The 24,419-nt window shown below is 41.0% G+C and overlaps 1 protein-coding gene across 2 annotated transcripts in view; it reads left to right on the top strand.

Annotated features, from left to right (window-relative positions):
* Vps41 (VPS41 subunit of HOPS complex) overlaps positions 1-24,419 on the top strand; it is a 164,398-nt gene that overhangs the window by 76,659 nt on the left and 63,320 nt on the right. For both annotated transcript variants that reach the window (XM_039095720.2, NM_001399318.1), the window contains 3 exons: positions 507-569; positions 3,396-3,461; positions 23,487-23,606. In XM_039095720.2, the coding sequence (XP_038951648.1) occupies positions 507-569; positions 3,396-3,461; positions 23,487-23,606 (249 nt within the window). The remainder of the gene's footprint in view (positions 1-506; positions 570-3,395; positions 3,462-23,486; positions 23,607-24,419) is intronic.

Here is a 24,419-nt window from a genome sequence, read left to right as displayed (position 1 = left end):
GTGCTTGTGTGTGTGTCTGTAAACCATGTATGTCTGACTCAAAGTAGATGTTTCTTTCTGCTTTTGAGAGAAAAATCATTCTATTAGTCTGTGAGAAGAGCATAAAAGAATGTTAGCAACCTACCCATATCTATTTCATTTCTGGTAGTTGGTATCTGTTTAATAAACCTGCAGTAAGTAATGGGAATGCTATCCATGTGCTGCTCATAAAGCCTTTGTTATTTTTATTTTAATTATTAAAATATAATTACACTATTTTCCACTTCTTCCCTCCATCTTCTCCATATACCCTGCCTATGTGCTAATTCTTTAAGATGCTCGTAAAAGCTTTATTAACACAGAGCGCTCTCCACTGATGAGATGGTTTGCACTGGGTACTTCTCTGGGGTCCCAGGGACTTAGACTTGTAATGTCTCCCATTTCTTTTGCTTTCTTTCCTTTTCTTTGCTGACTCAGTCCTCTCTGTCAGGGTCATGATTAACTGATGTCTTCCTTTTATCTTTCAGCTGCAGGTCTTTGGACTGTACTCTGGAGAAGAATTCCATGAGACTTTCGACTGTCCCATTAAAGTAAGTATTTAGCAAGGGTTCTCTCATGGGAGAATTTTCTTCCCTAGATGAAGATGACTGTAGTAATGGAGACACTGCTCATTCTCTTACACAAGGGTCTCTTCGTCCACGGTGTGGTTGTGCCACTCGAATGTTGAGACCAAGGCAGAGATTAACTTTCATCTTACTCTGTGCTCTGGAAGCTTTTATTTGAGTAGATTCTCTCTCTCTCTCTCTCTCTCTCTCTCTCTCTCTCTCTCTCTCTCTCTGTGTGTGTGTGTGTCTCTTTCTCTGTCTGTGTGTGTGTGTGTGTGTCTGCCTGTCTCTCTCTCTCTCTCTCTCTCTCTCTCTCTCTCTCTCTCTCACACACACACACACACACACACACACACACACACACACACACACCCTATTCTGACTAAGGTGACAGGGTCAAAAATAATCATAATAAGTTCTGAGGTAAAAAAAGAAGTGATGCTTAGCTGATTTTTGGTGGTGCTGTGTTTTGTTTTAGAGTGGTTGGTAGCTTTATAGATTGAGTAATGTCTGACTGAACTTTGATACAGAGGCAGGCATAGATGGGAACTGGCCTTCCATGTGGAAGAGCATGGGAGAAATGGAAAGACCGGAAAGTTGCAGCTGTGTCTAGTAAGTGGTAGACAGTCTTGCCTAGATGTGCATGGACGATTAAAGAGGTAACAAAAGGCCGACTAGATAGGCTGGATCTTCAGACTAAGGAACTTGGCATCCATCTCATAGATCAGGGCCTAAGAAGAAGAGTGGCATAGATGGAGCCATCTTTAACAGGGCTAACATGGTGACTATGCAGTAGAGATGGCAGGTCTGATGGGTAGGGCACAGAGATCAACTGGAGATATCCATCATGCTAAAGTATCTGCTGTCCTCTCAAAGGAGGTGGTTTTCTTCACGTGTTTATTCAAATATTGATTGAACAGTAGCAAAGGATAGATAAGATCCGACATGGGTTTTTGAAAGCTGACTTTGCCAGAAAGGCAGGGGATTTAAACAGGAGAGTCGCTGGGAAAGAGACAATTTAGAAGGTTGATGTAGTGTATTGAACAAAGCACTAAGGAGCTTAGTAAAGGGAGCAAGCTTGAGTTCAAGATGGGAAAATGGATTGAGACAGTTTTCAAGAGGTAGACATTGTAGCCTTAGTGACAGTGGGCTGAATGACATTAGAGATGAAGGTGAAAGGAGTAAATCCAGGGTTCTGCTGTAGGAAATCTCCCCAATTGTATTAGGTAATAATTTGAGTGAAGGCATTGGGAAGTTGGTCAGAAATTTTGAGAGCTGGGCTGCATCTGGTGGTTTTACAGAAAGTTTAGGAATAGGTGTTGGCCTTCTCAGTAGAGATTGTACCTTAACACAGTTGGTAATTTGAGGTGAGTTGAGAAGAAACCATTTTTAAGGATATTGGCCACTTCACAGCTAGAGGGTGAAAAGAGAAGATTGATGTTGATATTCTGGAGCTCTCGAAAGACTGCAGTGAAAGGTAAAAGCCCGAGTGGTAGTTCTTAGGAAGGCTGGGGAAAATGCAGGCTGGTGACTGGAGCATCAACAAGAGAGTATTTCCAGAGGGAGATGGCTGTGCTGCTAAAGGCAGGCTGCAGGTGGAGCAGCATTCAGTGTTTCAACCTAGCAGGAGTGAGCTTCCCCATGGCCCCCCTGAGTCCTAGAAGATGGGGTCAGAAGCACCAGGAAAGATTCTTCTTTCAAAACATTTACTCATAAAAACGATATCATCTGGCTGATACAAAGTAGACCAGTATGCAGACGTCATGGGTAGAGAGTGAAGACGAAAGGAAGTAGCACTTGGCAGAGCAGCACTGAGCTGTGAGATTGGCAACTTAGGGAGGGAGGGAGGGAGGGTCTGAGTCCTTCCCATGAGTGAGACAGGCACTGGGAGGGAGGCTCAGCCCAGGTGATGCAGGCTCAGAGGAGTAGCTAGTGCACCAGTGTTCCTGGCTGACTTTTCTGAACCTATATGAGGTGAGGGTAATATGTTTTTAAGGAAAGATGCTCATTATATGTTGTGAGAGGGCTTACAAAGCTGTTAGAGATTGTAAAAATTTGGAGGGATGTAATATGTGTTTCTGTGTTGGTAATTAGGATGGGTTAGGGTAGAGCTGAAGAGAATAATGTACTAACAATGTATCAAAAATGATAAGATGTCTGTTAAATTACCCTGACAGTGGCAGTGTAGAGAAATTATTAACCTGTCTAGTTGGAGGAAGGAAATACATTAGCTAATTATAGAAGTATAAAATATATTCAACTGAAGGTTTGGGAAGTTTCTGATGTCATGGATAGTTGAAGATGAAAAGGAAAGAATAGAGAAGCTTGTATACAAAGAGCTGGGTCTCAAGGGAGCGAGGCTGAGTGGAGCCCTGGTCTCTACTGCTTTTCTTCTTTCACATACCTTGTGTTCATGGTGTTATGTGACATTAAGCCACCAGCAGGGGCAGTGTGGAGCAGTCTTGGAGAGACCTGCATATGGTTGGGCTCTCTTGTGTAATTAGTTACAAATAGTTGAGCCATTGTACACTTCCTTGTTCCATTCCCCTGCATGACTTTAGGAGAGGAGCCTACTCAGAGAGCCCCACTCAGCGAGAAGTGAAAAGCCTTCATTCTTGTGCAGCTTTGATTTTGCTTCTGAGAAGACATTTTATCACACAAGAGCATCTCCAGCAACCTCAGAATCTTCCTTGAATTCATTGTCCCTGCCAAGGTCCATTTTGTAGTTCCTACTGTCCATAGTACACAAGAACCTGTCACACACTTTCACCTGTGACTTTTAACTGGACGTGGGTACTTTTTCTTTTGTAGATCGTTGCTGTGCACCCCCAGTTCGTGAGATCCAGTTGTAAGCAGTTCGTGACTGGTGGGAAAAAGGTAATGCTCTATGTCTCTCCCAGGATGTGTGGCCTGTGGCAAATGATGTAATGAAACTGAGACTTTGCTCACTAGGAAACTTGCATCCCGAGTTAGTCACCATCTTTGAAGTAGGGGACAGCTGAGGTGTGAAAAGAATGGCCTTTCCACCAAAAGGAGGCAGCATTCAAATATAACAAAAGGTCACTTTAGGGATTGCTGTTCGTGCTTGTGACAAACCTCTTGTAGTCTGTGGAGGGGAGAGGAGAACTACTGTTGCTCTTCACCGGCATTTTCATGGTGCGCTGTATGATGCAACTCTACTCAAAACAGTGAGGGTGTGGTCTTTCCGCGTGTACAGATAAGAAATCCCAAAAGAAAGGTTCATGTTGATTGTCAGTTGTTTTCTTTTCTATTAGCTTGAGTTTTAAAATATCATTTTATAATAAACACTATTGCATACTAGCAATGACTGTACACCCATTAAGAAAGAAGTAGTCTGAATAGTAGTGATGGAGCTGTAAGTTGACAGCTTTGAGACCTGCTTTCCAAAGCATCCATAATATTCTGTGGTGTGAGTTACCTGTCCTCTCCTTGTGCTCTGGTATGACATGCAGTGAGGTGGCATCCCGCTTCATTCTCACGGCCACGTGGCAGGCCTGGGGACCTGTTCTGCAGCACAGTGGCGATCACATGAGCTCTGATTTCTTCTAAGCAGTTACCTTTTCTTCTCCCATCCCGCAACCCATTGTCACCCCTTGGTTCTAGTCCCGATCACACCATTCAAAATGCTAATGTTGTTAGTAATGGAATCATAGCTTAATTTGACCATCCTTGCCTTAGACAAATTAACTACCTTCCTGTGTTTGTCAACTTTGAGAAATAACTTTAAAACCACTTTTATTTCATTATTAAGCAGATTTTAGTCAGGAGATTTTGTTTGCATGAAATCACTTAGCTTTGATCATGACTCGTGCATTCTGTTAGAATTCCATGAAGATAAAGATTTAATAATCTGCTGCCATTTTAAACATTGCTTGAAGTAGCTTGCTTTCATTAACAGTTGAATTTAAAGAGCAGCTCAGAGATTGGGTGCTAGCTGAGGGTCTAGGCAAGTACTCAACAGCAACTTAGGTTCCAGAGCAGGTCCTTGAGCTCTCTGTAAGAGGCCATTATTAATTCTCCTATGTAGGTTGATATCTATACGCAGGTGAGGGCTGGCACAAGGTAAGTCAAGGCCTGTAATTGCACAGTAAAAAGTAAGGTGGGGACAAAGTTTTTGTAAGGCGAGAGAGAGAGAGAGAGAGAGAGAGAGAGAGAGAGAGAGAGAAGACAGAAGAGACAGAAAAGAAGAGAGGAACAAGAGGGAGGCAGAAAAGGACGACCCAGATCCGTGTGGCCTTAAATGGCCACTGGTAGTTATGAATATTTCTTAAGGAATGGATTTTTATAGGTCAATTTACCTTATTTAGGTGGGCAGTTTATATCATTATCAATTGGCTCTGAGTTCATTGTGTGGACGTTTTGTGGAATGTAAATTTACTGAGATAAATTATTTAGATAAATCTGATTGTTCAATTATAAGCTTATTGAGTCTTGATTTTAACGGGTTGCTGGGAGCTGATACTATAACCATTAGGGAGCTATTGCTGGGAGTATGGGCAGAGTCGGCAGAGAGCTACAATAGGACAGCTACCACTGGGACAAGAGCGGGTCTCAGAGCCCAGGGGGACCAGCCGCTGCTGGGATCTCCAGAGTCCTGATTTTACCGGGTAGGGCATGTGAACAGAGCTCCAGCCTGGAGAGAGTGTCCACAGTATGCCGCTAGCAACAGGGGCAGAGAGACCGCCAGGGACAGAGAGTAGCTGGGGTTAGCGTGGCATGGTGTCCTACCTAGAATGGCTGCCACAGGGATGAAAGTACCCGCTAATGCCATATGGCCCAGTGGTGCCGGCAAGTGAGGGTCAGAGGTTATTTTTAATGTTTACCACAATACTCCTACGTGTTAGGAGGTTTATGAAACATGTATGTGTCCTTTCTACAGAATTGATTTGTTTCCTTATATTTATTGAGTGTATTATGTAAGTTTCTACTTCATAAATAGTAAAATATTACATTGTTTTCATAAACTGATGACATATTAAGTTAAATGGTATTTTCAGAATTTATTGATTTGGTGTAATTGTAGAAATCTCCAGAACATTTCTTGCTTCTGTGCACACAGAATATATTTTTAAAGATTACCTGTGCTACATGGTTTTTGCATTATTTTGTTTTATTGAAATCATTGCATTTAATTGAAGATATTGTATTATTTTTATTTATTTACTTATTTGTTTTGATACAGGGTTCTTAGAATTAGGTATGTATGGCCTTAAACTCACAGAGAGCAGCTGTCTGTTTCTTCCTTTCAAGTGCTGGGATTAAAAGCATGTTCTACCATGTCTGGGTTAATAAATATATTTTCCTTTAAAAATATATGCTTTGTGTATGGGTGCTTTGTCCGGATGTATTTCTATGTGCCACTATCATATCTGGGCTAAGAACTATCTTGCTTTAAAAAAAATATTTTATGTATATATGTATTTTGCCTGCATGTGTATCTGTGTACGACATTCGTGCCTGGTACCTTCATAACCTAGAAGAAAGCATCTGATTCCTTAGAAATAGAGTTACAAAGGGTATAAACCACCATGTGGGTGTTGGATTCAAACTTGTGTCCTCTGGAAGAATAGCCAGTACTCCTAACCATTGAGCCACCCCTTCAGCACCTTAATCTTTTTCTTTAAGTAAGATAAGACATTTTATAAGTGATACTAAGAAGTAATTATTATTATTTAACTTTTTATTGACTCCTTATGAGTTTCACATCATGCATCCCAATTCCCATTTGTCTCCCTATCCTTTTATATCTGTCCTCTACCCTTACCTTACCTCTCAAAAGAAAATAATTAAAAAATACAGAACAAAACACACACACACACACACACACACACACACACACACACACACACACACACACATACACACACACAATCTCATCATGGAAGCTGCAGTGTGTCCAACAGCTTAACTTACAATTATTCATTCCTCTGACTTCTGCTACACTATCTATACTGGATCTTCACCAGAACTCCTCATCCTTTCAGATAGCCTGTTATTTCCTGCATCAGGGAGATCCAGCAGATTTGGATCTCCAGGACCAGCCCCTTCATGTGCTTCCTATTGGGATGGAGGAACTCAAAGCCCTGGATGGATTTGGGCCTGGGTGATAACTGAACTAGTCAGCCTGCTCTCTCTCCAACACCCACATCTGACCAGGGAGAACTCTCCGGCTCTGCTCTGACTAGCACACACAATGCTGCAGGCCATCAAGGGGCAGGGCCAGAACTCCAAAGCTCATACCCTTGGCACTGGCTTCCCAGTGCTCCCCACAGGGCCATCTCACTATGCTGATCAGTTGTGGTTCAGAGCCCAATCTCGTAAGCGCTACAACCAGTGAGGGCAGGACCAACTCTCTGGCCTGCCATAGCTGGCTAGGGGTGAGGGAGGTGGGTGGGAAATTACTTTTACTTAGGTGTACGTGTACTTGTGTCTGTGTCAGAGGTCAGATGTGTGGAACTGGAGTTACAGACAATTGTGAGCCACGTGATATGGATGCCTTAAACCAAACTTGTTCCTCTGAAAAAGCAGTGTGTGCTCTTAACCCCTAAGTCTTTTCAAACCCCTTCTTAGAACTTTCCTTCTGACAAATTCCCCTGTATCTATCTATCCTGCCACCCTGTGCTTCTCTGGGCATTTGGACTTACAGTATCTTCTCCAGTGACCAGATGCATTTCTGTGGTGTTCAGTGCTACAAGCCTTAGATCATTATCTGTGGTCATCTTTGCAAACGAAACTGTCTCTCAGTCCCCTCTTTAAAATCATAGCTTACTCAATCACTACTCCCCACCTTTCTTGCTTTGTATTTCTTCACAACACTTTTTCAACAGCTGGCATAAGCCAGCTCTCCCACTGTCCCTCACCCATGTCACCACACAAAGCCAGGGTAGCTCTCCAGTACTTGGGGTGGCTCACTAGCATGCCCCGCCAACAGGACACCAGCTGTCCCATGTTACCCAGTGCAGCAGTCTGCAAGGGCTTGGGCAAACTTTCCAGAGTGCCACAGTAGTAAGGGCCAGCTTTTCAGAGCCCTTGGACAGCAACATGCAGCAGGCCATACCAGGGTGGTTCCCATGGTCTTTGGTAGTAATATGAGCCAGACATAGACCCCTGTTGCTGCGTGTCCAGATATGTCTTTCAGTGGTATCATGGGCCAGGACTTCACCATGGCCTCAGGTGTCAGGGAAGGCTACTCACACCAGGCTGTTCCTTTCTACCCTCAATTTCCATTTCCCTTCTCTTCATAATGCATAATCTGTTCTGCTTCTTTCTTTCCCAGTTCTCCACCCCATATTTGCACATCACAGTGGCTCCACTATGAGCTGGCCACGTATTGGTGGGTCTTTGGGTGTCTTCCGCCTGCCTGTACCACATGGCAGTAGCAGGCCTCTGAAGTAGTGACTAGTGTGAGCAATTAATTTCTTCTGGAATATATTGGCAAACTTTTAAGAGTTATTTATTGAGTTATGGAAGTTTATAAATGTTGAAAAATGAGAAAAACAAAGACTGCAAAGCAACTCTTTACTTTAACTGGAGTTTTAAACTAGCACCACAAATTCACACAACAATTTGAAGAGTCTAGCATTTAGTAATTACTGATAACCTTACAATAATCATATGTCATGGGCACCAAGACACTACTAAATAGAGTAGGAAGTAGATGATGTAGAAGAAAAGTAAAATAAGGGCACATACTGCATAACTGGGAGCTTAGAATCAGAAATAACTTGACATTCAAAAACCTAGAAAACTGCCCAGATGGAGGCATGGTGTGTAGCAGAGGTGCTTTACTATGAGAACACTGATCTATTCTGTAGCCCTTTTCATTATGTGCCAGCTTCTGTAAACAGGGATGACTTGGCCCATAGGCTGGGACCAGGGAAAGCAGGCAGGAAAGCACAGGTGTACGATCAAGGTGTTTGGGATATTTGTAAGAATATTGAGACACAGGGTTTAATATTTTAGTTGTTAAAATATTTTTAAAGATTTGTTTGTCTATTTACTGATTTTATATATTGGTGTTTTTGTCTGCAGAAGAGAGCGTCAGGTCCAATATAATTGCAGTTAAAAGATTTCAAGCCACCATGTGGATGCTGAGAATTGAATTCTGGAACTCTGGAAGAACAGCTAATTTTCCTAACAGCTGAGCCATCTCTCTAAGCCCCTAGTTGTTTAAATACTATTGTCTTAGTTGCTGTGAAGAGACATCATGATCAAGGGTTAGGGCTGGTGAATATAGATTCAGAGGTTCAGTCCATTATCAGCATGACAGAAAGCAGGCAGCATCCAGGCAGACTTGGTGCTGGAGGAGCTGAGAGTTCTACATCTGGATCAGCAGGCAGTGGGAATAAAACTGGGCTTGAACTCAGTCCAACAAAGGGACACCCGTGCAAGGCACACCTCTAGCAATGCCACTCCCTGTGACCTATGGGGCCATTTAAATCCAAACCACAACTATTAAAGCTAATCTCTTAAAATGTCCCAAAATGACTAAAATGTTCGTTTCAGAGTTGTGCCACATAAATAGAGGAGTATGCAGGAATTTCCAGAGAATACCATAACCCTGTCTCATTTGCTTTTTAAGGTTTTAGCTCCATATTTTTGGGAGATGATGGCTTATCCATAATGGACTGGGAATAGTAGGCCAGAGTGCTTTTTTTTTTTTTTTTAATGTTTAGAAATTTTTTTTTTGATTCCCAAGAAAACTTCTTAGTAGAAGTGCTATAGTTACATCTGTGGATGCTACCGCTTGACACATGATATAAAAACATATTCAAAATTCCCTTTCCTTCCTTATCCCATATTTTTTCTTTGTTTTTTTAAAGATGGTCTCTAACTGACCTGAACTAAGAAACAGTAATTAGTTAACTAATTATTATTAATGATTATTAGTTAATTGGTTAATTTAATCTACGTATATCTAAAATGACCAGACATTGAGCCTCAAGCAATCAGCCTTCTGTGACTCCACAGTACTGGAACTGAAATCATATGCTTGCCTTCTTTTACATCGGTTCTGAGGATCAAACTCAGACCTTCATGCTTATAAGGCAAGCACTTTGCAGGCTGTAATCCGGCCCTTTCTGTGTCACATATGTGTCATATGTGTATTGATCATAGCACCTCCTTGAATGCTTCTCTTCATGGAGTAATCAAGCTTGTGTCACTTCCTATTTACTGTATCTCGTTGCATATTAGAATAGTATAACTGTCATGTTTTCTTATGGGCGTAATACAGATGGACTGTTATTAATATTTCCTCCTTTCCTTTCTTTGTATGTAGCACTGCATAAAATAATGGATTGCAGGAATAACCATTGTTAGGTAGCATTGCTTACACAAACTGAAATGCTTATTTCCAGAACTACTTAGCTCAAATCTGCCTCCTGAGCACGTTCCTTTGTGGAGGGTCCCAGATGGTGCTATTAGTGTCTTCGAATGAGTACTACATCATAACAGTGGGTAGTGGTTTTCAAAAGAATGTGAGTCGTGCAGTCATAGTGGAATGAAATTAGTAAGATTATTCATTAAACAGAATGACCTGGTGAGAAAATAAATATTCTGAATCATTGGAGAAAGAAACTTGTGTACAGGTTTTTTATTTGTGTGCATATGTGTAAGAATTTCTATGAAGAAATCTGATAGTGTTATTATTTTCTTTGTTTTTAAACTTCCAAACAATATTTCTCTTCGATATTTCTAACATTGAAGGATGAAATGCACTGCGTACCTGGATGGCTGTGTGGCCATTATCTCTAGATTACTGGGAGAGCTGCCACAGTTTTTAGGAAGAGGATGTCAAAAATCATCTTTGAAGATGGAGTCCATTTTAGGATGTGATTTGCAGGAGGCATTTGTTTGTTTTAGGATCTACGCTGTAAAGAGGCCAAAGTAATCGTGTTGTTGAGTATCTACATAAGCTTTATCGCAAAGGACAGAGGCTACGCCAAGGCTAAAGTACCATAGTAAAGAAGCAGGGTATTTTGTTTTTGTCCACCCCCCCCCTCTTTTTTTAAAAATTTTTTTATTAGATATATTTCTTTTTTTTTTTTTTTATTAACTTGAGTATTTCTTATATACATTTCGAGTGTTATTCCCTTTCCCGGTTTCCGGGCAAACATCCCCCTCCCCCCTCCCCTTCCTTATGGGTGTTCCCCTCCCCACCCTCCGTCCATTGCCGCCCTCCCCCCATAGACTAGTTCACTGGGGGTTCAGTCTTAGCAGGACCCAGGGCTTCCCCTTCCACTGGTGCTCTTACTAGGATATTCATTGCTACCTATGGGGTCAGAGTCCAGGGTCAGTCCATGTATAGTCTTTAGGTAGTGGCTTAGTCCCTGGAAGCTCTGATTGCTTGGCATTGTTGTACTTTTGGGGTCTCGAGCCCCTTCAAGCTCTTCCAGTTCTTTCTCTGATTCCTTCAATAGGGGACCTATTCTCAGTTCAGTGGTTTGCTGCTGGCATTCGCCTCTGTATTTGCTGTATTCTGGCTGTGTCTCTCAGGAGAGATCTACATCCGGCTCCTGTCGGTTTGCACTTCTTTGCTTCATCCATCTTGTCTAATTGGGTGGCTGTATATGTATGGGCCACATGTGGGGCAGGCTCTGAATGGGTGTTCCTTCAGTCTCTGTTTTAATCTTTGCCTCTCCCTTCCCTGCCAAGGGTATTCTTTTTCCTCATTTAAAGAAGGAGTGAAGCATTCACATTTTGATCATCCGTTTTGAGTTTCGTTTGTTCTAGGGATCTAGGGTAATTCAAGCATTTGGGCTAATAGCCACTTATCAATGAGTGCATACCATGTATGTCTTTCTGTGAGTGGGTTAGCTCACTCAGGATGATATTTTCCAGTTCCAACCATTTGCCTACGAATTTCATAAACTCGTTGTTTTTGATAGCTGAGTAATATTCCATTGTGTAGATGTACCACATTTTCTGTATCCATTCCTCTGTTGAAGGGCATCTGGGTTCTTTCCAGTTTCTGGCTATTATAAATAAGGCTGCGATGAACATAGTGGAGCACGTGTCTCTTTTATATGTTGAGGCATCTTTTGGGTATATGCCCAAGAGAGGTATAGCTGGATCCTCAGGCAGTTCAATGTCCAATTTTCTGAGGAACCTCCAGACTAATTTCCAGAATGGTTTTACCAGTCTGCAATCCCACCAACAATGGAGGAGTGTTCCTCTTTCTCCACATCCTCGCCAGCATCTGCTGTCACCTGAGTTTTTGATCTTAGCCATTCTCACTGGTGTGAGGTGAAATCTCAGGGTTGTTTTGATTTGCATTTCCCTTATGACTAAAGATGTTGAACATTTCTTTAGGTGTTTCTCGGCCATTCGGCATTCCTCAGCTGTGAATTCTTTGTTTAGCTCTGAACCCCATTTTTTAATAGGGTTATTTGTTTCCCTGCGGTCTAACTTCTTGAGTTCTTTGTATATTTTGGATATAAGGCCTCTATCTGTTGTAGGATTGGTAAAGATCTTTTCCCATTCTGTTGGTTGCCGTTTTGTCCTAACCACAGTGTCCTTTGCCTTACAGAAGCTTTGCAGTTTTATGAGATCCCATTTGTCGATTCTTGATCTTAGAGCATAAGCCATTGGTGTTTTGTTCAGGAAATTTTTTCCAGTGCCCATGTGTTCCAGATGCTTCCCTAGTTTTTCTTCTATTAGTTTGAGTGTGTCTGGTTTGATGTGGAGGTCCTTGATCCACTTGGACTTAAGCTTTGTACAGGGTGATAAGCATGGATCGATCTGCATTCTTCTACATGTTGCCCTCCAGTTGAACCAGCACCATTTGCTGAAAATGCTATCTTTTTTCCATTGGATGGTTTTGGCTCCTTTGTCAAAAATCAAGTGACCATAGGTGTGTGGGTTCATTTCTGGGTCTTCAATTCTATTCCATTGGTCTATCTGTCTGTCTCTGTACCAATACCATGCAGTTTTTATCACTATTGCTCTGTAATACTGCTTGAGTTCAGGGATAGTGATTCCCCCTGAAGTCCTTTTATTGTTGAGGATAGCTTTAGCTATCCTGGGTTTTTTGTTATTCCAGATGAATTTGCAAATTGTTCTGTCTAACTCTTTGAAGAATTGGATTGGTATTTTGATGGGGATTGCATTGAATCTGTAGATTGCTTTTGGTAAAATGGCCATTTTTACTATATTAATCCTGCCAATCCATGAGCATGGGAGATCTTTCCATCTTCTGAGGTCTTCTTCAATTTCTTTCCTCAGTGTCTTGAAGTTCTTATTGTACAGATCTTTTACTTGCTTGGTTAAAGTCACACCGAGGTACTTTATATTATTTGGGTCTATTATGAAGGGTGTCGTTTCCCTAATTTCTTTCTCGGCTTGTTTCTCTTTTGTATAGAGGAAGACAACTGATTTATTTGAGTTAATTTTATACCCAGCCACTTTGCTGAAGTTGTTTATCAGCTTTAGTAGTTCTCTGGTGGAACTTTTGGGATCACTTAAATATACTATCATGTCATCTGCAAATAGTGATATTTTGACCTCTTCTTTTCCGATCTGTATCCCTTTGATCTCCTTTTGTTGTCTGATTGCTCTGGCTAGAACTTCAAGAACTATATTGAATAAGTAGGGAGAGAGTGGGCAGCCTTGTCTAGTCCCTGATTTTAGTGGGATTGCTTCAAGTTTCTCTCCATTTAGTTTAATGTTAGCAACTGGTTTGCTGTATATGGCTTTTACTATGTTTAGGTATGGGCCTCGAATTCCTATTCTTTCCAGGACTTTTATCATGAAGGGGTGTTGAATTTTGTCAAATGCTTTCTCAGCATCTAATGAAATGGTCATGTGGTTCTGTTCTTTCAGTTTGTTTATATAATGGATCACGTTGATGGTTTTCCGTATATTAAACCATCCCTGCATGCCTGGGATGAAGCCTACTTGATCATGGTGGATGATTGTTTTGATGTGCTCTTGAATTCGGTTTGCCAGAATTTTATTGAGTATTTTTGCGTCGATATTCATAAGGGAAATTGGTCTGAAGTTCTCTTTCTTTGTTGTGTCTTTGTGTGGTTTAGGTATAAGAGTAATTGTGGCTTCGTAGAAGGAATTCGGTAGGGCTCCATCTGTTTCAATTTTGTGGAATAGTTTGGATAATATTGGTATGAGGTCTTCTATGAAGGTTTGATAGAATTCTGCACTAAACCCGTCTGGACCTGGGCTCTTTTTGGTTGGGAGACCTTTAATGACTGCTTCTATTTCCTTAGGAGTTATGGGGTTGTTTAACTGGTTTATCTGTTCCTGATTTAACTTCGATACCTGGTATCTGTCTAGAAAATTGTCCATTTCCTGAAGATTTTCAAATTTTGTTGAATATAGGTTTTTATAGTAAGATCTGATGATTTTTTGAATTTCCTCTGAATCTGTAGTTATGTCTCCCTTTTCATTTCTGATTTTGTTAATTTGGACGCACTCTCTGTGTCCTCTCGTTAGTCTGGCTAAGGGTTTATCTATCTTGTTGATTTTCTCAAAGAACCAACTTTTGGTTCTGTTGATTCTTTCTATGGTCCTTTTTGTTTCTACTTGGTTGATTTCAGCTCTGAGTTTGATTATTTCCTGCCTTCTACTCCTCCTGGGTGTATTTGCTTCTTTTTGTTCTAGAGCTTTTAGGTGTGCTGTCAAGCTGCTGACATATGCTCTTTCCTGTTTCTTTCTGCAGGCACTCAGCGCTATGAGTTTTCCTCTTAGCACAGCTTTCATTGTGTCCCATAAGTTTGGGTATGTTGTACCTTCATTTTCATTAAATTCTAAAAAGTTTTTAATTTCTTTCTTTATTTCTTCCTTGACCAGGTTATCATTGAGTAGAGCATTGTTCAATTTCCACGTATATGTGGGCATTCTTCCCTTATTGTTATTGAAGACCAGTTTTAGGCCGTGGTGGTCCGATAGCACGCATGGGATTATTTCTATCTTTCTGTACCTGTTGAGGCCCGTTTTTTGACCAATTATATGGTCAATTTTGGAGAAAGTACCATGAGGAGCTGAGAAGAAGGTATATCCTTTTGCTTTAGGATAGAATGTTCTATAAATATCCGTTAAGTCCATTTGGCTCATGACTTCTCTTAGTCTGTCGACATCACTGTTTAATTTCTGTTTCCATGATCTGTCCATTGATGAGAGTGGGGTGTTGAAATCTCCCACTATTATTGTGTGAGGTGCAATGTGTGTTTTGAGCTTTAGTAAGGTTTCTTTTACGTATGTAGGTGCCCTTGTATTTGGGGCATAGATATTTAGGATTGAGACTTCATCTTGGTGGATTTTTCCTTTGATGAATATGAAGTGTCCTTCCTTATCTTTTTTGATGACTTTTAGTTGGAAATTGATTTTATTTGATATTAGAATGGCTACTCCAGCTTGCTTCTTCTGACCATTTGCTTGGAAAGTTGTTTTCCAGCCTTTCACTCTGAGGTAGTGTCTGTCTTTGTCTCTGAGGTGTGTTTCCTGTAGGCAGCAGAATGCAGGGTCCTCGTTGCGTATCCAGTTTGTTAATCTATGTCTTTTTATTGGGGAGTTGAGGCCATTGATATTGAGAGATATTAAGGAATAGTGATTATTGTTTCCCTTTATATTCATATTTGGATGTGAGGTTATGTTTGTGTGCTTTCATTCTCTTTGTTTTGTTGCCAAGACGATTCGTTTCTTGCTTCTTCTAGGGTATAGCTTGCCTCCTTATGTTGGGCTTTACCATTTATTATCCTTTGTAGTGCTGGATTTGTAGAAAGATATTGTGTAAATTTGGTTTTGTCATGGAATATCTTGGTTTCTCCATCAATGTTAATTGAGAGTTTTGCTGGATACAGTAACCTGGGCTGGCATTTGTGTTCTCTTAGGGTCTGTATAACATCAGTCCAGGATCTTCTGGCCTTCATAGTTTCTGGCGAGAAGTCTGGTGTGATTCTGATAGGTCTCCCTTTATATGTTACTTGACCTTTTTCCCTTACTGCTTTTAATATTCTTTCTTTATTTTGTGCGTTTGGTGTTTTGACAATTATGTGACGGGAGGTGTTTCTTTTCTGGTCCAATCTATTTGGAGTTCTGTAGGCTTCTTGTATGTCTATGGGTATCTCTTTTTTTAGGTTAGGGAAGTTTTCTTCTATGATTTTGTTGAAGATATTTACTGGTCCTTTGAGCTGGGAGTCTTCACTCTCTTCTATACCTATTATCCTTAGGTTTGATCTTCTCATTGAGTCCTGGATTTCCTGTATGTTTTGGACCAGTAGCTTTTTCCGCTTTACATTATCTTTGACAGTTGAGTCAATGATTTCTATGGAATCTTCTGCTCCTGAGATTCTCTCTTCCATCTCTTGTATTCTGTTGGTGAAGCTTGTATCTACAGCTCCTTGTCTCTTCTTTTGGTTTTCTATATCCAGGGTTGTTTCCATGTGTTCTTTCTTGATTGCTTCTATTTCCATTTTTAATTCCTTCAACTGTTTGTTTGTGTTTTCCTGGAATTCTTTCAGGGATTTTTCGATTCCTCTCTGTAGGCTTTTACTTGTTTATTAATGTTTTCCTGTGCTTCCCTAAGTGTGTTCATGTCTTTCTTGAAGTCCTCCAGCATCATGATCAAATATGATTTTGAAACTAGATCTTGCTTTTCTGGTGTGTTTGGATATTCCGTGTTTGCTTTGGTGGGAGAATTGGGCTCCGATGATGCCATGTAGTCTTGGTTTCTGTTGCTTGGGTTCCTGCGCTTGCCTCTCGCCATCAGATTATCTCTAGTGTTACTTTGTTCTGCTATTTCTGACAGTGGCTAGACTGTCCTATAAGCCTGTGTGTCAGGAGTGCTGTAGACCTGTTTTCCTCTCTTTCAGTCAGTTATGGGGACAGAGTGTTCTGCTTTCGGGCGTGTAGTTTTTCCTCTCTACAGGTCTTCAGCTGTTCCTGTGGGCCTGTGTCTTGAGTTCACCAGGCAGCTTTCGTGCAGCAGAAATTTTGGTCTTACCTGTGGTCCCGAGGCTCAGGTTCGCTCGTGGGGTGCTGCCCAGGGGCTCTCTGCAGCGGCAGCAACCAGGAAGACCTGTGCCGCCCCTTCCGGGAGCTTCAGTGCACCAGGGTTCCAGATGGTCTTTGGCTTTTTCCTCTGGCGTCCGAGATGTGTGTGCAGGGAGAAGTCTCTTCTGGTTTCCCAGGCTTGTCTGCCTCTCTGAAGGTTTAGCTCTCCCTCCCACGGGATTTGGGTGCAGAGAACTGTTTATCCGGTCTGTTTCTTTCAGGTTCCGGCGGTGTCTCAGGCGCAGGGGTCCTGCCGCTCCTGGGCCCTCCCCCACGGGAGCCCAGAGGCCTTATACAGTTTCCTCTTGGGCCAGGGATGTGGGCAGGGGTGAGCAGTGTTGGTGGTCTCTTCCGCTCTGCAGCCTCAGGAGTGCCCACCTGACCAGGCGGTTGGGTCTCTCTCTCACCGGGTCTGGGAGCAGAGAGCTGCTGCGGGCCGGGATCCGCGGGTGTGGGTAGATATATTTCTTTACTTACATTTCAAATGTTATTCCCCTTCCCAGTTTCCTGTCCATAAGCCCCCATTTCCGATGAGGTATGTGATTATAGTTTGGAAAGTGCTCATACAGACAGGCTTATGGAGTAGTCTTGCTTCTACCAAGGTCCTTCACACTCATCCAGTGGCCTTTTATACTTCTGTTGCTCTGTGACGTTGTTTGTTTATCAGCAGACCCAGGCTTACCTGTGAGTGACAAGCCACGCCCTTGACAGATCAACCTTCTCCTTTGTCAGTGGTTTTAAATAGTGTGATAACATAGCATCTGATAGATTGTTTTTATAGAGTGTTTATTAAAATGTATGAAGAATCTCATGGCATTGTTTTAGAAATATAATAATGTGTGTAGGTACATTCAAGACGGGCTATACACCATATCATTGATTGTGGTATGTCTGAGCAAGATTATGAGCATACTTTCTGGTCTTCTTTTTGATAGGTACATTCATTTAATTTATAATAAATAAATGAAAGAGTATGTAAAGTCATCTCAGTTTAGGGCTTGTCTTTACTTAAAAATTTGCAGTATATAAAATTCCCTGCATTCTTGAAGTTGTTTGGTTGGTATTGTTTAACTTATAATTGTCCATTCTACAAGTCTGTTTAGTTTTCTCAGCTGTTCTTCTGTTATTGGACCTTTAGTTTGTGAGACAAGTAGAGATTGAAGTAGGTAAGGAGTCTATACAAACCCATCAGTTCTGCCACGTTTATAGACCTACCAGTGACTGACTGACTGTATGCCCAGTCAGTGTTAGGCTTTCATAAAGATGATAGGGAAGGTGATTAAAATGAACTAAGGTGAATTCATTTCTCAGGCATTTGTAGCTGTGAACTTGCATCTGTACATATTATAGATACCAGTTTTAAATAGTCTATGTTTCAGAATGGCTAAGTTGATATTTTAGCCCGTAGGGGGTAGATAGGTGGTTCTGTAGATTTATATCTGTTGCTGTTGTTTTATCTGTTATTTTATAATACAAAAGGAACTGCTCCTCTTGGGACACTTCGTATTTAGCATCGTCTTTTCATGTTAATTTCCTAGTTAGACTGCGGTAGCTAAGTAGACTTTACCTTGCAAAGATTCAGGTTTGTTTTGTTTTCAGCTGTCAACATGTCTGCATAGTTCTCACAGAGTTAGTTACTCTTCAAGGTTTTGGCATCATGCTTCTTAAATATTTCCTATGAAGCACATAGTTGGTCGAGTGGCTGTGAGACTCCTGTGCACAGGGGCTTCCTGTGGCAGCGGTTTTGGCCTGCATTTGACTTCTTTTCAGCACATGAAATTATCTCTAGAAATAGAAGTTTGAAGGATTATATGTACAGAAATTAACTAGTGAATTTAAAGCAAGAATATACTTGAGAATGTTCCCTGTCTTTCCATGCTTACTGATCTTTCTTTATGGAGATTTAAAAACAAACAAACAAACAAAAAATACCAGGACAGTTGTTGGCCATGTTGGTCCTAAGTCAAAGCAAAATGCACAATGAAGTCTCCTACCTGCTCCCCTGGCTATTTGCTCACCCCTGGCTCTATCAGAATTAGGGGCTTCTCTCTGCTGTGCACGACCAGCACGTTCTCCACACTAGATAGTGTTTCTTTCAATTGTCTTTTCTATTAAAAAAAAAAAAGACTTATTTCAGTTTCAGTTATGGAGGTGTGTGTGTGTGTTTGTGTGTGTGTGTGCCTGTGTGTGCCTGTGTGTGCCTGTGTGTGTGCACATATGTGCACACCTTGTATGTACAGCTGCCTACAGAGGCCAGTTAGCCATCTGATGTTGATACAGAGAACCAAGCTCAGATCCTATGGGAGAGCTGTGAGCCTTAACCACTGAGCCATCTCTCCAGTCCTTGTTTTCTATTAGCAATTTTATTTTTGATTCTTCTCGAGTCTTTTAGTTCCTGTCCTTCTGCCCTTTGTTCATTTTCCTGATACTGCCCTATAAGGTTCTGACTTGTAGAGGTTTATGTTTGTAAAAGATTCATTATCTTTTTCTTGTCCACTATCTCATCTGACTTAGCAAAGGTTGTCTTTTATGGACTCTTTTTCTCAAGCTCCTTTTCCTTCCTTTAGAAACAAAGCTGGTGGCTTCCATATCTACGGCCTGTGGCATGATCCCTCTGTCTCAGTCTTTGCTGCTCAGAGCAAGCAGTATTGCAGGGGTTGAAGAAGGCTAAAAAGTCACATTGCTCATAAACTTGCAAGGTCCTGAGCTGACAATCAGAACATGCCTTTTCCCTTTAGCAGGGGCGAGTAGGTGATCACAGCATGGAGTACCAGTATTGCACCCTTCAAGGAGTACCAGTATTGCACCCTTCAAGGAGTACCAGTATTGCACCCTGCATGGAGTACCAGTATTGCACCCTGCATGGAGTACCCGTATTGCGCCCTACTAGAGATCTTGGCACAGGTGTGGGAGGTTCTGGGATGTGCATCCTGACCACTTTCTAGTGTAGAAAAGTGTTAGATACACCCTATCATCACAAAACATAGAAGAACAAAGTATACTGTTGGTATGTGAAGGCTCCTATTGAAATATAAGTACAGAGAGTGCTGACTGCCAGAATGTGGATTTATGGGAAATAAAGCCCTAACATACTTTCTCCAACAACAACAGAAATATAGACCTCTTGGAAGCAGCTTTTCCTCTCTGTGTACTGAGCTCCCATTGAGCTTAAATTGCTCTCAGTATTGGGATAATGACAATCCGATAATACAGGATGTGGAAGACAAACCAAATACATTACCCAGCTGCTTTTAAGGCTAGTTCGTTCAATGACTTACCCTAAAACCATTGCTGGACGCTCGTGCTCAGTAGGTCTCCAGGCAGGTTTATGACTAGAAAAAAGAAATGGATTTTATTAAATGTCAGTGAAATCAGGGTAGATAGCTTTGTGGTACTTAAATTAGTGGAGAATGTGTGTAGAAAAGTCGTTTATCTGTCTCTAAATCATCAGTCAGAACTTTCCTTGGAATTCCTGCTAGAAAATGTGTTCCTACTCAAAATTCCCATAGATTAGTATAAAACTATAAACAGAAAGTGTACTATTTGATGCCAGTCTCCTGCATGAAGCCCTGTGTCCCCTGGAGCAAGCCCTACAGAAGGACAATGATAAAAACATCAATTACTGGCCTTCCTGTGAAGTTGAATACTGTGCGAGGCTTTAGAAACTTGAACGCTTGTATTAGAAATATGGGCGGGGAAGAGGGTTGAGAGGAACTGCTGAGGGGCCAGGGACGTGATGCAAGGGAAGAGCTGGGTTGGTGCCAAGAGCCAGAGAAGTGAATGCTGTCAAGTCCAGAGAGCCAAACAGAGGGCACATCTGTGTCCCTCATCAGCTACTTAAATGGAGTGCGGGAAGACTGACATTACAGTAGTTTTCAAAATTGTGATAAGCTTTGTAAAAGTTACGTCCTCTGCCCTTGAGGAATGGGCAATATGTCATCACAGGAGTCAGGCATGAGCTCAATAGCGTAAGTCCCTTTTGACAGAGAAGATGTGTTAATTGTGTGAATTAGTTTGAAATCTTTCCTTTCAGTTTTAGAAACAAGACAGGTTTCCATGTATTCAGTACAGTTTTTTAAAACATTAGAAAATACATGTTGGTTATATGGCTGAAGAGAGACTCAGCCATCTACTAGTTGCAAACACATCATGTATTAACAGTGAGAGAAGGAGTAAGAGTAGTTCTCCGGAGGCCTACTTGCAATCTGTCTCCCTGTCCATCATGCCCGAGTGTCTAGCAAAGTGAAAGGCACGGTCCTTTCTCTAGCGGGGAGAAGCAAGGAATCTCAAATGATAGGCAGACCCAGACTGTGGTGCTGTGATTGGACCGACAGGATTACAAAGTACATACCAGGACCAAGCAACTGGAGAGACATGACTCCCAGAACAATGCTTGCTTCTTTACCGATAATTCATTTTTACTTTCAAAAAGCAGAAGTGATGTGTTTAAAACGATTACATTTTGAGAACTGTCCAAATGAAGACAAATCACAATTAAATTGTAGTGATAAATAGTTTAACATGTTCCCTTCATTTAGTGAAGTTAGTTTGTTTACTGGTTTGGGTCTCAGGCTTCTTTGGGCCTTTCTGTCTTTATGAAACCCTCACGGAGGATCTGTGCTCTCCCCATTTCGTGTCAAACAGACATTTCGAGTCTGAACCAAACCTGACCTGGACTGACTCTGAGTTCTTGTCTCCGTCCTTTCCTTCCTGCCTCTACTAGAACTCCTGGAAGCAGAACAAGACAAAGGGAAGCTAGGGTCCAACCAGCCTCAGTTTCCTCTGGTAACCCCAAACAAATTGGTTGTAGCAGAGGAACTCCATGGATGCATCTGAATTTTGTTTCTAATTACAGCAAGTCTTAATAATTTTCTGAAGACGCTGATGTATGTTTTAAAGTAAGGGTGGTGGTGACTAATCGCTTATACCTCTTCACCTAGAGAGCCATGTGAAATCGCCTTCATCCAGTCCTCTTCAGGACTCACGATAGGTTCTCCAGTCCAGACAGTCTGCCCTTCACACATGAATATAGTCGCAACACTAAATAGATGGTTGTATTTATAAGATGGCGTGTGTGTGTGTGTGTGTGTGTGTGTGTGTGTGTGTGTGTGAGAGAGAGAGAGAGAGAGAGAGAGAGAGAGAGGCAATAATTAGAGGAAAGGTCATGAATTCAAAAGGAAGAGAAAGGAGAAGTAGAAACTGTAAATACAGTACTCATAAAATTCTCAAAGATTTTTTAATTAAAAAACTAGTGGTGGTTTCTGTAAATTAATTCGGAAGCACATGTGTGTCCTCTTTTAAGATTTCAGTTTGTTTTTTATTGCTTCAACCAGCTCTCTAAGTTAACTTGATTGTAAAAACTAAGATGATGGACTTCATTCTTTTTTTTTTTATGAGTCAAAAATAACTTTTTATTTTTTAAGTTAATTATTTTAAGTCCATTACTAGTATTTTTATCAACAAAAAGCTAACATACTCCTTTTAGTGAAATAGCATAAGAATAGAAATAACAGTAACCCAAAACAGTGATGGACTTCATTCTTAATGAAATAACATAAAAATAACATGAATATTAGAAAAATATCTATGTAAGATTTCTTGTCATCCTTTTCTAGAATTATGTTTACTTTGTAATATATGCTTCGTATTTCTTCACTATTTTCTATACAAATAAATATTTAATATATGTCTATTTATTAATATTTAAGAGGCATCATAGAAAATACTATTCTGTGCTTTTTTTTAATGTCCTGGATGTTTTTATTGATAATACATATATGTAGAGAGACAGATATTTATAGATAGATAGGCAAGTAGGTACACAGACACACGGACTGACAGATAGTCCGTCTTGGCTTCATCAGTCTCCCTGTTGTGCTCAGTGGTTGCCATGTTTTTAGTCTCTCCGTGGTGTCATATATAACTTTATATACTTTTTGTTCACTGCATTAGTGCATAGCATCAATTTCTAGGTTGTCCCTGATGTTTCCTCCCGATACTTTGGACATGGTAGAAGATACACAAAACACTGAGGCAAACTGAAGGGAATTTTAAAAATTCTCTTGCCAGGAATGGTGGCAGCTGCCAGTAATCCTAGAGTATGATAGCAGAGGGATCATAGACCAAGAACTCTATACCACATTCTACGCCAACAGTAGTGAAGTTTGTCTCTGCCTCACCCTAGTCCTCTCACGGACTCTGTCCTCAGTGTAGCAGACAGTGGTAACACACATACTTCTGGCTGATGTGCTTTCTGTGATACATGTTATAGATGCCATTGCTTAAAGAGTTGAAGTTGGGCATATCAAGAAAAAATGTTATTAATGCATGAATCATCAGAACTGTATCTTCTTCAGAATTAAGGCGTTTTGACCAGTTTTATTTTAAATTTTCCAATGGGATTTCACAATAGATTCTTCTCTTTTTACAGTGTCTAGCTACTGTGACAAATTTAAAGACCCTAAATCCTAAAGCAAATGGCCCATACTTTGTGATTTGATTTACTGTTAAAAAGATACTATCAAATCATTTGCTTTGTATTAAATGAAAAAAAAAAAAGATGACTGCTTCCAACTAAGGCAGTTTAACCTGTGATGACTATCTTGTTGGCGAGAATAAAAGGTTCTCATTTCCAAGTTTACAGAATTAATTAGTTCCCAGTTTCTTATTTGAAAAGCCTTCCTGAAGCTGGATTCACTAAGGCATTGTTTGCTCCGAGTCCTGGTGTTTGGGTGCCATCTTGTGGCTCTGACTTGTCATAACCTCAAATCTAATTTAAGTAGGACTTCAGGCTGTTCAAGATATGTAGGGGATTCTTTCCAAACACAGGACATCTATTTAAAAATAAGCACCTGTGTTTTTCTGTATCCTCAGTTGCTGCTATTTGAACGGACGTGGATGAACAGATGGAAGTCTTCTGTCCTGCACGAAGGGGAAGGGAACATAAGGAGCGTGAAGTGGAGAGGCCATCTGATTGCCTGGGCCAACAACATGGTAAAGGCACACGCCAGTCTCTCCAGCACGTGTGCAGTGTTAGCAGGCTGCCAGATGAAAAAGGGCAGGAGGGAAGCGCTCAACGCAGTTATAATTCCAATAGACATGGGCGATTGGTACCACACCTCAGCTTAAGGAAGTCAGATCACCTGGGCTTTCACAGTACAGTATCCCAACACATTGTAAATTCTGTTTTAGAGGAAGAAACCTGAGGCACAGAGTAACCAAGAAAATGAAAAGCCATCTTAATTATTGAAGGGCTGCTTCAGGCATATGCTCTGAAAATGCCATTTACCCATTGCTCATGGCCGCTGAGGGAAGCAAGTTTTGATTTTCTCTTTACTCCAAGTTTAATCATAGGCCAAAACATAGTCCTATCATTTAAAAGGTGTATTGTACGCTCAGTATTACACTTAATGTTTAGTTTATAAAGTGGGGCCTGGAGAAAGTTTAAAGAGTTATCTTTTTCGTATCTGTCATATTTTCTGAAATTTCAAAACATAGTTGAAAAAATCAGTTCCATTTGGTTAGAAATAGTAGAAATTGTCTCAGTCCAACCCTGCTGCTTGGGATTTTCCTTACAGCAGCCATAGTCTCTAGGCTCATGTTCAGCCTGCTGCCCTTGATGGTTCCATTTAAGCACTTCGAAGGGTCACATTTGTTGTCTTTAAACGGATAGGTTTTCAAAACCAAAACCTTTTTGAAAAACTAAAACTCATTCTCATTCAGAAGAATCCCTTTAGAATTGCCTGCTGCCTATCAGGTTAAAAGCAAACTTGGTGTCTCTGTGCAAAACATGTTTGTGCTAAATTT

The sequence above is a fragment of the Rattus norvegicus genome, chromosome 17 (genome assembly GCF_036323735.1).
Source record: "Rattus norvegicus strain BN/NHsdMcwi chromosome 17, GRCr8, whole genome shotgun sequence".
NCBI classification, from domain to species: domain Eukaryota; kingdom Metazoa; phylum Chordata; class Mammalia; order Rodentia; family Muridae; genus Rattus; species Rattus norvegicus.
Note: the sequence above shows the minus strand (reverse complement) of the source record. Positions and strands in the feature narration are given on the sequence as shown.